The sequence below is a fragment of the Aythya marila genome (assembly GCF_965140915.1).
Source record: "Aythya marila genome assembly, chromosome: 30".
NCBI classification, from domain to species: domain Eukaryota; kingdom Metazoa; phylum Chordata; class Aves; order Anseriformes; family Anatidae; genus Aythya; species Aythya marila.
In genome coordinates, this window is record NC_139071.1 from 1,086,434 (window position 1) to 1,101,618 (window position 15,185).

General features: G+C 63.1%; 2 protein-coding genes across 2 annotated transcripts; one reads left to right on the forward strand and one right to left on the reverse strand.

The window, feature by feature from the left end:
- Window positions 1-719: 719 nt before the first annotated feature.
- On the reverse strand, window positions 720-4,348 carry LOC309888843 (tubulin alpha-1C chain-like; the record flags this gene model as incomplete). Its single annotated transcript, XM_082781451.1, has 4 exons — window positions 720-1,691; window positions 2,790-2,938; window positions 3,022-3,244; window positions 4,340-4,348. The coding sequence occupies 4 exons, from the start codon at window positions 4,346-4,348 to the stop codon at window positions 720-722; spliced, it is 1,353 nt and encodes a 450-aa protein (XP_082637577.1).
- A 6,566-nt stretch (window positions 4,349-10,914) lies between these two features.
- On the forward strand, window positions 10,915-14,383 carry LOC309888815 (tubulin alpha-1A chain). Its single transcript, XM_082781403.1, has 4 exons — window positions 10,915-11,009; window positions 12,203-12,425; window positions 12,509-12,657; window positions 13,241-14,383. Exons 1-4 carry the CDS (start codon window positions 11,007-11,009, stop codon window positions 14,219-14,221), a joined length of 1,356 nt encoding a protein of 451 aa, XP_082637529.1. The 5' UTR covers window positions 10,915-11,006; the 3' UTR covers window positions 14,222-14,383.
- The last annotated feature ends 802 nt before the right edge of the window (window positions 14,384-15,185 follow it).

Sequence of the window (15,185 nt, forward strand, 5' to 3'; positions counted from 1 at the left end):
CACAGGGGCAGCGCTGAATAACGGGCCTTGGCCCCCCTCCATCCCCCCCTCCCCCTTCCCGGGCATGGCTGCAGCAGGGCGGTGCTTTACGGGAAGCGGCCGGGTGCTGCGGGGGGGGGTCTCCGCTCCCCACCAAGCCCAGCAGCCCCCCCAGGCTCCGCAGAGCGACGCCAGGCAGCCCAGGAGCTGCGACGCCACGTAGGGCCCGTCTGCATCAGTGCCCAGGGCTAACCCAGCCCTGCCCAGGGCCGCATCCTGCTCCCCGCCCATGCACCAATGCTGGAGGGCATCTGAGGACCAAGGACTGGTGCTGGAGGGCATCTGGGGACAGCCCCGGCCACGATTAGGGGCAGGGTGCGAGGTACCATGGGGCTTCCAAGCATCCCCAGGGGTCACCCCCAGGGTCTCCCCCTCGTGTGGCAGCACAGCAGGGTTACGGGGAGCCCCAGGGACACCGTATGGCACGGGCGAGGGCTCAGCCCCCAGTCCAGGCGCTGTGCAGACAGCCCAGCACCGTGTAACCCACCCAAGGTGCCCCCCACCAGCCTGCAGGAAAGCCCCAACCCACAAGAAAGCCCCCCCAATATTGTCACCTGGGGGGTCCTGCCCAGGTGAGCGTGACGCAGAATGTGTAGGGACAATAAGCGAGAGAGGCAGGGTGATGCAGGGTGGGCTTTTAATGAACAGCTCGTGGTGCAGCTGGCAGAACAGACAAGGCACTAGTACTCCCCCTCCTCGTCGCCCTCCACGCTGTCAGCCCCCACCTCCTCGTAATCCTTCTCCAGGGCGGCCATGTCCTCCCTGGCCTCCGAGAACTCCCCCTCCTCCATGCCCTCCCCCACGTACCAGTGCACGAAGGCACGCTTGGCATACATCAGGTCGAACTTGTGGTCCAGGCGGGCCCAGGCCTCGGCGATGGCCGTGGTGTTGCTCAGCATGCAGACAGCACGCTGCACCTTGGCCAGGTCCCCCCCGGGCACCACCGTGGGAGGCTGGTAGTTGATGCCCACCTTGAAACCCGTCGGGCACCAGTCCACGAACTGGATGGTGCGCTTGGTCTTGATGGTGGCGATGGCGGCGTTGACGTCCTTGGGCACCACGTCCCCGCGGTACAGCAGGCAGCACGCCATGTACTTGCCGTGCCGCGGGTCGCACTTCACCATCTGGTTGGCCGGCTCGAAGCAGGCGTTGGTGATCTCGGCCACCGAGAGCTGCTCGTGGTAAGCCTTCTCGGCCGAGATGACGGGGGCGTAGGTGGCCAGGGGGAAGTGGATGCGCGGGTACGGCACCAGGTTGGTCTGGAACTCGGTCAGGTCAACATTCAGGGCCCCGTCGAAGCGCAGGGAGGCCGTGATGGACGACACGATCTGGCCTATCAGCCGGTTGAGGTTGGTGTAGGTGGGCCTCTCGATGTCCAGGTTCCTGCGGCAGATGTCGTAGATGGCCTCGTTGTCCACCATGAAGGCGCAGTCGGAGTGCTCCAGCGTGGTGTGGGTGGTGAGGATGGAGTTGTAGGGCTCCACCACGGCCGTGGAGACCTGCGGGGCCGGGTAGATGGAGAACTCCAGCTTGGACTTCTTGCCGTAGTCGACCGAGAGGCGCTCCATGAGCAGGGAGGTGAAGCCGGAGCCGGTGCCACCCCCGAAGCTGTGGAAGACCAGGAAGCCCTGCAGCCCCGTGCATTGCTCAGCCTAGGAGGAGAGATGGAAGGGGTTTGGAGCAGGTCAGCCATGGCTTCGTGCCCTGGCACAGAGGCAGCTGGAGCCACATGTCTGGAGCCAGCCCGCGGGCAGCGTGGTGCAGCCTTTGATGTGCCAGGAGCACCCAGGGCAGAGCCGGCGGCACAGCAGGTCCGGCTAACCACGGCGCTGGCCCTGGCGTGGGAACCGAGGTTCAAAGAGCTCAGGGCAGCCGCACCAGTCCAACCAGCCCCACTGTGCTGGTCTGGCTGGGCCTGAGTGAACTTTCCCTGCAGCAGCCCATGCAGCGCTGTGCTCTGCACGTGGAGCTAGAACAGCAGTGGTGTCCCCCCAGTGTTGTGTTTGCTGCTGAGCAGTGCTGGCACAGCATCAGGATTCCCTCTAAGCCCCCCCACAGAGCCAGCAGGCTGGGGATGGGCAAGAGGTGGGGAGGGGACATCACCAGGGCAGTTGTCCTAAACCGACCAAAGGTTTTCTATGCCATACGATGTCTTTTTCAGCAATATAAGGTGGGAAAAGGAAGAAGGGAGGGGTGGGCTCTTGTGGAAACGTCTGTCCCCTGAACTACAGCTCCATGTGTTGACGCCCTGCTTTTTCCTTTATTTTTTTCCTATTTTTTCCTTTAATTAAATTATCCTTATCTCACCCCATGAGTTGTTTCTTTCCTTTTCTTCTCCCCCTCCTCTTCTGAGGAGAAGGAGGAGTGAGAGAGCAGCCGTGGTGGAGTTCAAACTGCCCAGCAATGTAAAACCACCACACCCACCCCAGCACCCACGCCAGGGCTGCACTGCCCACAGCGTCCCAGCCTCCTGTCCTGACCACAGCACAGCAGGGCTTGGCACCAGGCTCAGACAGGGCCCTGGGGCAGGCGTTGGGGAGGGGACAGCCCGGAGCCAGGGGACAGCCCGGACCTGTCTCCCCTGTCCCAGCCCCCCCAGGGCAGCCCCACCTGTTCTCCCCAAATGATGCATCCCAGCGTGCTGATGGGGTGAGAAGGACGTGCTCATCACCTCCTCCTCCCGCTTCCCATTGTATTTGGTCCACCTGGGGCTGGGCACCCACCCCCAGAGACCCCATGGGACCCCTCACCAGCTTGCGGATGCGGTCGCGCACGGTGTCGATGATCTCCTTGCCGATGGTGTAGTGCCCCCGCGCGTAGTTGTTGGCCGCATCCTCCTTGCCCGTGATCAGCTGCTCGGGGTGGAAGAGCTGCCGGTACGTCCCCGTGCGCACCTCATCTGCGGGACAGCACCACGCACCCCGTTAGCACCGGGCACCCCCTCGGCACCCACCGCCCCCCACCGCGGCTCCCTTTGCTCACCGATCACCGTGGGCTCCAGGTCCACGAAGACGGCCCGGGGCACGTGCTTGCCGGCCCCCGTCTCGCTGAAGAAGGTGTTGAAGGAGTCGTCCCCCCCGCCGATGGTCTTGTCGCTGGGCATCTGCCCGTCGGGCTGGATGCCGTGCTCCAGGCAGTACAGCTCCCAGCACGCATTGCCGATCTGCACGCCCGCTTGGCCCACGTGGATGGAGATGCACTCGCGCTGCGGGGCGCAGGAGAGGTGTTTGGGGGGCTCATTCGGTTTGCCCCCTGCTGCAGCCCACCCGAGGGAGCTGGGCGCAGGGCTTTTACCTGTTTTTTAGCCCTGACTCATGGCAGCACCGCGGCGCCACCGGTGCCGGTTCCACGGCTCGGGGCAGGGCGAGAGAAAACTCCGAAGATTTTGGGAGCGCGGCCCCGATGCTAGCGGGAGCCTCCCTCGGGTCCCATCCGGCTTCCCCCCCGGCAGAGCAGGGCGAAACGTGGGGGCTGCCCCCACGCGTGACTCCCCGCCCCCCGTGGGGAGTGCTCCCAGCACCAGGGAGCCCGCACCCCACAGGGGGGCTCTCGGGGTGGGCTCCCCCCTACCTGGGGAGCCCCAGGGTGCGCAGTCTCGGGAGGGGGGAGCAGACCCAGAACCCACACGGGGCGCCCCAAAACCGAGGGGACGGGAGCCCCAGGACAGCCCACGGGGACCGAGCCCCTCCGGGGGTCCCTGCCCCAGCCTCCCCCTCCCCGCACCCGGCCCCGCGCCTCCCACGGCCCCCGTGCCCCTGCACCCACGCGGGACACGCGAGACCCCGGCCCCCCCTCGGGGCCCGGCCCCACACGCTACCGGGAGGCACGCGGGGGCCCGCAGCCCACGGAGCCCGACCCCACTCGGGGCACGGGGGGGGGGTCCCTTCCCCGGCCCCCCCTCCTCACCATGGTCGCTCACTAGCCGGTCGCCTGGGAGCCACGGTGAGAAGATCGCGGGGGGGGCCCCGCGGGGCCGCGCGTTATATGGAGGGGGCGGGGCCTCGGTGGGCAGGGCACGGGGAGGGCGGGGCCACGCCCACCACGCCCCTCCAGGCCCCGCCCCTCCAGGCCCCTCCCCGCCCCCGGTTCGAAAGTCGGGGGAGGCGCGGGTGGGGAATTTGGGGGGGATTTGAGGGGCTCTCTTTGCTGAGAGCACAGGTATATTCGCCTTTTTTCAGGAAAGATCCTGAAACGGGGTGAAAGCAGCAATACAGACAATTTTACCTGGGGGTCACTGATTTATTTGGGTGAATTCTATAAAAGATTTTGGATTAACTCCAACCTCTGGAGGAGGCGTTACTGTTCCCATACGGGGATGATCTTTTACTGTCAGGACAGGAGAAAACATTAACAAGCTATTAAACTTTCTGGGAAAACGGGGCTTGAAAGTATTGGATAATAAATTAAAATTCGTAGAAAGAGAAGTCAAGCATTTCGGGCATCTAGAAGAATAAATAAATCCAGAGAGGATTCAGGGAATTGTTGAGCTACCCATACCCAAAACTGAAAAGAACTAAAAAGTTTTAAGAGAAAGAGGTTTTTAAGGAATTAGGAGTCACAAAGTCCAAAGGAAAATAGATACTCCCTGATGGGAGAGAAACGTTGAATAAAGTGCTAATGAGGCAACTATTAACTGTTTTACATCAAGAGGGTCATTGGGGAATTCAGGCAATGTGTGATGCTGTGCTATGGCAATACTTCTGTGTAGGACTATATACACTCTGGCTGAACAAATTTGCAGAGTTATGTAGTATGCCAAAGGCAAATAGGAAAATTATCTGCAATCAGCCCAAAGGGGGTGAGAACCAGGAATTCAGTGCTTCCAAAATGTACAGGTAGATTTTACAGAACTCCTTAGAGTAGGCAGATTTAAACACTTCTTAGTCTTGGTGGATCATTTGTCAGGGTGGGTGGAAGCTTTCCCTTCAGTGTGAACACAGTAGCTAAAGTAATTCTAGAACAAATAACTCCCAGGTATGGAGCTGTTGAAAATATTGACTCTGATCAAGGAAATCACTTTATGTCAGAAATACTGCAAGGGCTAATGTGGACTCTAACAATTAAGTGGAAATTTCATGCTCCTGGTCATCCTTCCTCTTCTAGAAGGGTGGAGAGGATCAGAAAGTAAAGAAGCAGTTGACTAAGTTCTGGAAACTCAGCTTCCCCAAACAAAGTGCTTACCTTTGGCACTTCTCCGAATTCAAACTGCACCAAGAAAAGATGTGGGATTTCACCACATGAAATATTTGGATTGCTGTACCTGGACAAAGGGAACGAATTACCTCAATTTGAGACAAAAGATGCTTTTCTTAATAACTGTTTTCTTAAGGATTACTCGGGCTGTCATCCTCTTTGTCATCTCTCAGGACCTGTGGATCATTAGCTCAAACCCCACCTTCGGAAGCCTTGATCCATCCATTCTGAGCAGGAGATTGGGTTCTGATATGGACACGGAGAGAATCAATGCTGCAACCTGAGTGGGACGGACTGTTCCAAGTGCTCCTGATTAATGAGGTGGCAGAAAGAATGTCAGAGAAAGGGCGGACTCCTTATACCTGGGTAAAAGCATCAGATAACCCCGATACCTGAAAGACTGCCTTACCAAATACTTTTAAGGTTAAAATTGCTAAAACTAACCTTTAACTTCTCTCTAACAAACTCTGTTTGTCTTCCGAAGCCAGGTCCAAACTGATATATTTTCTCATTGCATTTCAAAGTTGATCCAAAAATTCCTTAGGGGTTTCTTTCGGACCTTGTTGGATACTATACAGGGTTGAATGACTTTTAGCTTTCAGAATCAGTTCTCAATTCCCAATTTAATCAGATTTTGGTATTTGTGTAACCGTTTATAATTTCTGGGGTGATTAGGGTCTCAGTGGGGGTCGATCAGGGTAATGCAATAGTCTACAGTTCTCTTAGTGGTCCCATTGGCAATCTGAGCTCATACATGAACTCAGGCTGTCTTAAGAATTAGCTGCTTTTCTGTTTCCATCATCTCCCCCAACATTAGATTAATGTCTCCCCAGTCTGGACCCTGATTTTTTTTGTCTCCATTATGTCCACCACTGGTTACAATACTTAATTAAGGTCTCATGATTAACATTTCCTCCAGGTGGCCCACCAATGTCCTTCCAATGGGCCAAGATATAACCCAGAGGGATCTTTTTATCGATAGCACTCAAAATTCTTCCCATTATGATGTCTTTTCTCAATCTCTTACACTTCATCCCTCTCTGGCCATATTCCTCGTGGCATAGTGGAGTCGCGGTGCTGCGTCTCACTCACAGCACAGTCACACAATCACACAAAGAGGCCCCTTACACTTATTCATACTAGAATATATCACTTAGAACAATAATCAAATTCGTGTGTATTGTGAATCATGAACCAATAACCGTTTGCCTCAGATCTTTATCAACCCTTATAAGTCTAATGCTAATACACGATACTGGACTTCTACAACAGATGACAATACTTAGGGCAATGCCACACACAGCTCCTGCTGTTGTAGCCAGGAGAACCCAAATTACTGTTCCACAGCCCTTATTCTGCTACTCCCTTATTTCACAGATTTCATATGAAATCTTATTTCATAGATATTTCATAAATTCCACAGAACATGCCATATACCACGTACCCTGCTACTACCTTATGGGACTTCCCTACCCAGGGGGAGCACCAGCATCCCCCTCTTTACCTGGCCTAGGACATCTCCTCACGACTTACAGGTATCCCCTCATTTTCCAACATACCCCATCCGTCTGTGATGGTCCTTGTCTGTCCCTGGGGTGATCTGAATGAGCAGGGGAGTCCTCCCGAGAACTCCCGGGGGCGCCCAGAGGAGTCCCGTCCTCAGCAGGTCCCGCAGCCGGACAGAGAGGGTCCCACCTGGGGGGGTGCCAAATTAATTTGGGGGGATAACTCCCCCCAGCTTGCGCACCACGGGTTACGGGCAGCGTGCTTATGAGTGGGACAAATACAGATTCATCCCAGTAAGGCTTTTGCATATTCATGAGTTATCCGAAGACTCATTACCATAAGATCCCGCCCCCTATTCGCATGCGTACTGGTGTCCTTGGGTGGTGGTCCGGGGTGCTCTGGTGGTCTTTTGATGAAGGCCAGGAGTCTTCCTCGCTGCTGAACTTCTGATCCTTCCTTTTTCAGACTTGGGCAGCCACACCAGTTCTTGCTGGTCCTTTACCTGCGCGGACAGCCTTTTTTGGGGTCGTTATCATGCAACTGGGCTGCCTGAGACCTCGGAGGAGGTCTTCCATCCTTGAACTTGTTCCCTGGCCCACCCCCGCCCCCGTGGGAAGCCCCTCGGGGCCCCCCCGCGCCGCCTCCCGGCCGCCGCCGCCTTTGTTCCGCCGCCAGCCCCCCGGGGCGCTCCCTCCGGGGCCGTTCCCGTGGGGCGGGGTGGGCGGGCCGGGGGGGGGGCGGGGGGGGCACACAACGCTTCCACCCCCCCCGCCCTGCCCTACAGCACCGCGGCGTCTGGCCCTGGGCTGGGGCGGGCGCGGTTCGGGGTCAAATTCCCAGGGACTGGGGACGCGGCAGCCCCTGTGCCCCCCCCCCCCGCCCACCGTGCTGGGGTTTACAGCGGGGTCACCGCCTCGTGCCCCCCCCCCCCCCTTCTACCCCAAGGGAGGGTCCTGAGAGCAGCGGGACCCTGCCAGACCCCCACATCCCCCCGGGACCCCCTGTGCTGCCCCACCCCAAGGCTGTGCGCAGCCCCCTCTTCTCAGTGCCATGCACTGGGTGCCCCCTGTCCCCCCCGTTGCCCCCCCCCCCCACATTTTTGGTGCTGTCTCACGCATGGGGCCGGAGCACCCAGTGCCCCCCATGCTGCCCACCCCTCGAAACCAGCGCCACCGGAGCCCCCTGAGATGGGAACCCCCCCCCCATGGGGATGTGCCAGCTGCGGCATCACCACCCTGGCTCCCCCCCCGGTTCCCTCTGACCCCCCCCGGTTCCCCCCTCGGCTCCCCCCCCGCAGCCACCTCCCCGTGCCTTTATCCCAGGCTTTGCCGCAATGCGGTGCCGCGGCTGCAGCCCCCTCCCCACGCCCAGCAGACGCAGCCCCCGCCGCCACCGCTGCAGCCCTGCAGCCCCCCCCCTCGTCTCCTGACCCCCCCCCCCGAGCTCTGCCCCCCCTGCCCCTTTCACCCCCCCCACCCCCCCAGTGTCCTTTCTGTTGTGGCTCCCTTGGGGGCTTTGTAGTGCCAGCACTGCTGGGGGGGGGGGGCACGGAGCACCTTGGTTGTGGGGACACACTGTGCCCCCCCATGGGGATGGGGTCCCCAGCAGCTCAGGGGGGGCCCCCCACACCCAGCTCTTTGAAGGGGGGGGGCAGGCTGGGTGCTCCCACCCCCACCATGCCCCCACCACCCCAGGGCCCCATCCTGCACCCAGGCGAGGAGCAGCCCCGTCCGTCCATCTGAGCGAACCCGTCACATCGATGCTCAGGGGACAGACAGACGGACAGACAGAGCCGGGGGGGGCTGGCGGCACGGGGGGGGGACACACAGAGCTGGAAACCTCAGCCGGCCCCGAGCCAGCGCTGGCTTCTCAGCTCCGGGCTGCACTGGGTGGGGGGAGCGGGGCTGGGTGCTGAGGGGGGGCTGGCTCATGGGGTCCCCATGGGGACACCCAGATGTGGAGGGGGGGTTCGGGGGGGTCTCATGGCCTCTGTGCTCGGTCATTCCTGGGCTGCAAACACGGCGGGGGCCCAGCAACAGTCACCAGGAGCTGCCGCGCTGCTACCAACAGTCAACAGAGCACAGGCGGATGGGAAGCAGCCGGGGGGGGCGGCTGGGACCTGGGGGGGGGCCCTGAGAACTGGGGAGGGGGGCTGGGAGCTGGGGGACAGCAGTGAGAGGGGCCAGCCCCCCCCTTACCCCTCAATCAGTGCACATAGGGCTGGGCGTCGGGCCCACGGCTGGTGGTCCCCCCATGCCATGGGGGGGGGGGGTAAAGGAATGGTATCACCCCCCCCTCACTGCAGCAAAGGGGGGGGCAGGCAGTGTGTGTGGGGGGGTCAGGGATGGGGTCACCCCCTCCCCTGCAGCAAAACACTGGGGGATTTGGGGTCCCGACCCCGCCAGGCACCCCCAGCCCTGCAAGGTGATGGATGTGGGGAGGGGGATGTGGGGGGGGGGGGTCCCAAGCGGGGGGTCCCAGCCCGTGTCCTAGCACCCCCGCTCTCCTAGCAACCCCGCCACCAGGGCCAGTTGCCTGGCAGCAGTCGGCGCGGAGACGAGTGGCCTCCCATACCTAATGATGGGAAGGGTCTGGGAGGGGGACATCCCCCCCCCCCCCCCCGGCACCCTTCGCCCTTCACCTTGCATCGCCTGGGGGGGGGTCGAGCCACCCAGCGCCCCGCTGAGCCCCCCCCTGCCCACGGCTTGGAGGCATTGAAGGGGAGCCCCCCCCAAAAAAAAAAAACCAGCCTGGAGCTGTTGGGGGGCTCAGGACCACGTTTCCCATGGGGGGGGGGACAGGACCACCCCCATGGAGCACCAAACACCCATGAACAACCCGGGGGGAGCCCAATCTTTGGAAGGGGGGGGCACAGCCTGGCTGCCTTTGTTCCAGTGGGCGATGCCCAAATCGCGGCTCCTCTTTGTCTGCAGCCCCATATTACCGGGGAGGGGGCAGGGGGGGGAGCCCCAGCCCCTCCCTGCTCCCTGCCCTGGTTTAGCAGCACCCCAAAAAATTTGGGGGGGAGAGGGGGGGCAGAGCATGGGGCAGGAGGGTGGCGGGGACGTGGGAACAGGGAGCTGGAGCTGCCCAAAAATCCGCGTAATGCGGGAAATGCAGAGAAAAAATGTGATTTCTCAGCGCGGGGGGGGGGGGGGGGGGGCGATGCTGGCAGCTCCACCTGCAGCAGCTGAGGCCAGCCCTGGAGGACGACCCCCGGCACCCCCCCCGTACCCCACCCCATAGGGACCGCTGGGGTTGGGTGGGGGGGACAGTGGCACGGCGGGGGGGGCTCGGGGGGGCGAGCGGCCGATGTCCCAGCTGTGCCCCCCCCCCACCAGCTGCCGCAGAGCAGCTGCCACTTGGTGCCGGGGCCATTCCCGGGGCAGAGTCTGGGAACGGTCCCAGGACCCCCCCCCTCGGTGGGCCCCCCCCGGGGGTGGCACACAAAGAGGCGGCTGGGAGGGAGCGGGGACGGGCACGGGGCCACGGCGGCACCGGGACGTGGCTGGGAACCGGGGCACTGGGACACGGCCGGGAATGGGGACGGGGACAGGGACGGGATGGGGACAGGGACAGGGACGGGATGGGGACAGGGACACCCCAGGGCTGGGGATAGGGACACGGCCAGGGTTGGGGACAGGGATGTGACTGGGGATGGGGACAGGGACGCAACCGGGGTTTGGGACAGGGACACAGCCAGGCTTGGGGACAGGGACACGGCCGTGGATGGGGACAGGGACATGGATGGGGACAGGGACACCCCAGAGCTGGGGACAAAGCCGTGGCCGGGGCTGGGGCCACCCCCATAGCTGGGCACCAGGGCCCGGGGACACCCGGCTGGTGGCACCGCACCGGGGACATGACCAGGACCAGGGCACGGCGGAAAATGCGCCCCCCCCGGGGCAGGGCCGGGGCACGGCAGGACAGGACCAGGACCAGGAGGGGGGGGGGGCAGCGTCGCGACGAGCCGTGCTGCCCCCTCCTTGTCCCCCCCCCTCCATCCCCGCACCCGCCGCAGCCCCCGGCTCCCCCCCCCCCCCGCCCCGCCCGGCTTTGTCTGCGGCTCCGGGGGGGGGGCATTGCCTCATCCCCGCGCCTCCAATGGCCGCCACCGCCACCTCCCCCCCCCGCCCCGCCCCGGTCCCCCCCCCTCGCCCCGTCCCGGCCCTATAAAGCCCCGCTCCCAGCCGCCGGCTCCGCCGCGCCTCTTACATCGACCGCCTCAGCGTCGTGCTGTGAGAAAGCCCCGGAGCCGAGCAGCCGCCATGGTGAGCGCGGGGGGGGGGCACCGGACCGAGGTGGGGTGGGGACACCGGAGCCAGGATCGGGATCGGCCCGGGCCGTGCGCGCCCCCGCCGGGGACCCCCGAGCCGCCGCCTTTGTTCCCGTTCCCCCCCTTCCGAAGCCGGCGGAGCTGCCGAGCCCGTAATGAGGCCCCCCCCGGCAGGATGAGGCCCCCCCGGCAGGATGAGGCCCCCCCCGCTGGTGCTGAGCCCGCTCGGGGCGCGGTCCCCGTTAAACGGGGCAGGATCGGGGCCCTTTGTCCGGTGCTGAGCCCGCTCTGGGTGCGGCTCCCGGTGAACGGGGTGGGATGGGACCCCCCCGGATCCCGTTAAATAGGACAGGGTGAGCCCCCCCCCCCCGGTGCTGAGCCCGCACTGGGCGTGGCTGCGGTTAAATGAGGCAGGATGGGACCCCCGGGGCCCGTTAAAAGGAGCAGAAGGGGGCTCCCGGTGCTGAGCCCCCCCCCGGGTGTGGCTCCTGGCAGATGGGTCTCAATAGGAGCCCCCCTGGCTGGGGCTGAGCCCCCCCCGGTCCAACAGGGCAGGATCGGGCCCTCGGTGCTGAGCCCCCTCTGGGTGTGGCCCCTCTTAAATTGGGCAGGATCGGGCCCCTGGTGCGGAGCCCTCAGCCTGTTCTGGGTGTGGTCCTGGTTGCAGGGGTAGGATGAGCCCCCCCCGGGTGCTGAGCACCGTGTCCCACACTGGATGTGGCACTGGGGGCAGGATGGGGTCCCCAGTCCAGCCCTGGGCGTGGCCCTGGCTCAATGGGGAGCCCCCGGGGCAGGATGAGCCCCTGGTGCTGAGCCCTCAGCCCACACGGGCTGTTGCAGTGTCCCCATGGGGTGGGGAGTGCAGGATGTGACCCTGGGGGCTCCCATCTCCCGCTGGGTGTGGTCATGGCCCCACAGGGCAGGATGGTGCTGAGCCCCCCCCCCCGCACTGGGTGTGGCCCTGGTGCTGAGCCCCCTGCAGCCCCCAGAACAATAGGATGGGGCTGGGCAGGATCCGGCCCCATCCTGGCATGGGCAGCTCAGCACCAGCCCCTCCGGGGGGGCAGCATCCCGGGGGGGCATGGGCTGGGGCTGCAGCTGGAGGGGGGGAATGGGACATGGGTGGGGTGTAGGGGGGAGCTCAGCTAGGCCACGGGGGGTGACGCAGCACCACGAATGTCCCCGCAGCGCGAGTGCATCTCCATCCACGTGGGCCAAGCGGGTGTGCAGATCGGCAATGCGTGCTGGGAGCTGTACTGCCTGGAGCACGGCATCCAGCCCGACGGGCAGATGCCCAGCGACAAGACCATCGGCGGGGGGGACGACTCCTTCAACACCTTCTTCAGCGAGACGGGGGCCGGCAAGCACGTGCCCCGGGCCGTCTTCGTGGACCTGGAGCCCACGGTGATCGGTGAGCAAAGGGAGCCGGGGTGGGGGGCGGTGGGTGCCGAGGGGGTGCCCGGTGCTAACGGGGTGCGTGGTGCTGTCTCCCAGACGAGGTGCGCACGGGGACGTACCGGCAGCTCTTCCACCCCGAGCAGCTGATCACGGGCAAGGAGGATGCGGCCAACAACTACGCGCGGGGGCACTACACCATCGGCAAGGAGATCATCGACCTGGTGCTCGACCGCATCCGCAAGCTGGTATGGCCGGGGGGGGCTGCACGGGGGGCGCCGGTGGGTGGTGAGATGAGGACAAAGGCTCCGGTTCTGGGTCTCACCCTTCCTGCAGGACTAGCCAGGCTGTGTTTAGACTTAATATATTAATTAATGGTAATCCTGCTCTGCAGCGGCTGCCATTGGCTGGCGGCGGGATGCGGCGCAGCTGGGGCGTTGGAGCTGCTCCACAGCGCCGCGTCCCCAGGCGCCCGGCGGTGCTGAGCTCTGCAATTCCTTCTTTGTTCCTCCTCGGCTCTGGCTGCGGCCGCATCCAGCTGCACTCAGCGGCGTTGGGAGCCCCAGAGGCTGCGTGGGGGTGGCAGCAGAGCCATGGGCTGAGTGCCCCCCCACCCCCCAAAAACCCTCTGGGGGCAGAGGGGCTTCCCCAGGGGATTTTTGCTCCAAAGGTTTCCAACAGCAGGAGTCAGGCTCACCCTGGCCTGGTGGCTTGTGTTCTGCTTCTGGAAATCCCCCAAATGTCATTGTGAGAGAACATAAGAGAGGAAGGAGCAAGCTCTGCTGCTGCCCAACTTAATCATGCCCCCCCCCCCCCCGTTTCTCCCTCCAGGCTGACCAGTGCACGGGGCTGCAGGGCTTCCTGGTCTTCCACAGCTTCGGGGGTGGCACCGGCTCCGGCTTCACCTCCCTGCTCATGGAGCGCCTCTCGGTCGACTACGGCAAGAAGTCCAAGCTGGAGTTCTCCATCTACCCGGCCCCGCAGGTCTCCACGGCCGTGGTGGAGCCCTACAACTCCATCCTCACCACCCACACCACGCTGGAGCACTCCGACTGCGCCTTCATGGTGGACAACGAGGCCATCTACGACATCTGCCGCAGGAACCTGGACATCGAGAGGCCCACCTACACCAACCTCAACCGGTTGATAGGCCAGATCGTGTCGTCCATCACGGCCTCCCTGCGCTTCGACGGGGCCCTCAACGTTGACCTGACCGAGTTCCAGACCAACCTGGTGCCGTACCCGCGCATCCACTTCCCCCTGGCCACCTATGCCCCCGTCATCTCGGCCGAGAAGGCTTACCATGAGCAGCTCTCGGTGGCCGAGATCACCAACGCCTGCTTCGAGCCAGCCAACCAGATGGTGAAGTGCGACCCGCGGCACGGCAAGTACATGGCGTGCTGCCTGCTGTACCGCGGGGACGTGGTGCCCAAGGACGTCAACGCCGCCATCGCCACCATCAAGACCAAGCGCACCATCCAGTTCGTGGACTGGTGCCCGACGGGTTTCAAGGTGGGCATCAACTACCAGCCTCCCACGGTGGTGCCCGGGGGGGACCTGGCCAAGGTGCAGCGTGCTGTCTGCATGCTGAGCAACACCACGGCCATCGCCGAGGCCTGGGCCCGCCTGGACCACAAGTTCGACCTGATGTATGCCAAGCGTGCCTTCGTGCACTGGTACGTGGGGGAGGGCATGGAGGAGGGGGAGTTCTCGGAGGCCAGGGAGGACATGGCCGCCCTGGAGAAGGATTACGAGGAGGTGGGGGTGGACTCGGTGGAAGGAGAGGGAGAGGAGGAAGGGGAGGAGTATTAAACCTTCACAACGGTGCTGCTCGTACAGGGAACAAATGTAGTTGAAGACCCCCCCAGTGGGTCTGTAGCAGTGGGTGCACTGCTGTCTGTGCTGTTAAATGGTCTGTGAAATGGAAAAGTCTGTTACGGACCCACCCGTCCTCTCCCGTGGGTCTGAATAAAAAGCATTCCCTGTCCTTGGGTCTGTGTCTGGTGTCTTTCCTCTGTGCCGCGGTGCCCTGATCTGTGCGGAGCCATTTCCCTCTGTGCTAGGGGCTACCCCAAGCCCCCTGCCCCTGGGGATGCTCCTGGAGGCAGGCTGAGCCCAGCACCCTGCAGCCAGCCCCAGCTCCCCCCTTTTGGGGCTCAGCCCCAGGAGGCAGCTCCGTGTCCCCTGCTGCTCACCGACCTCTCCCCACCATGAGATGGGGAAGGGAGAAGTACCCGAGCTCCGGGCTGGAGACAAAGCCAGGTCACAGTGTAATCACGGTGTAAAGCAGGAGCTGTGGGGGTGAGCGGAGCAGAACAAGGAGCTCATTCAGTGCTTCCCAGCAGTGGGTGGCCACTTCCAGGCAGGCAGAGCTCAATGTGCCTGGCTTGGGAGGATGAACACAGCCCCAAGCATCCCCTTCCTCCCCCTCATTCCCCCTGCTTTTGTGGCTGAGCAGGAGGTAGTGTGGGATGGGATATCCCCCTGGGCTGTGGGGTCAGAACCCAGCTCTGTCCCCTTTTACTGGGTCTGACTGGGACAGAGCTCACCCTCCCAATGGTGCTGTGCTCTTGGAGTGAGAACAGCATTGGTGCAGCCCCCATGGTCCCCCAAATCCATAGCCTGGGGAGGGGGCAGTGGCAAGGCCATGACCCAACCTCCCCCCCAAAGGGCTGCTCCCTGCTGCATGTCCCACACAGCACTACAAGGTGGGCAAGGAGAAGGGGGACTCTCCTCACAGAAATATGTGTACCCCCCCAAGCACTGCTGCTGGGGC

Excerpts from the sequence above, each read along its gene's own strand:
- LOC309888815 (XM_082781403.1), top strand. Across the intron at positions 12,426-12,508 it reads CCTGGAGCCCACGGTGATCG|ACGAGGTGCGCACGGGGACG; the intron begins GTGAGCAAAGGG and ends GCTGTCTCCCAG. Across the intron at positions 12,658-13,240 it reads TCGACCGCATCCGCAAGCTG|GCTGACCAGTGCACGGGGCT; the intron begins GTATGGCCGGGG and ends TTCTCCCTCCAG.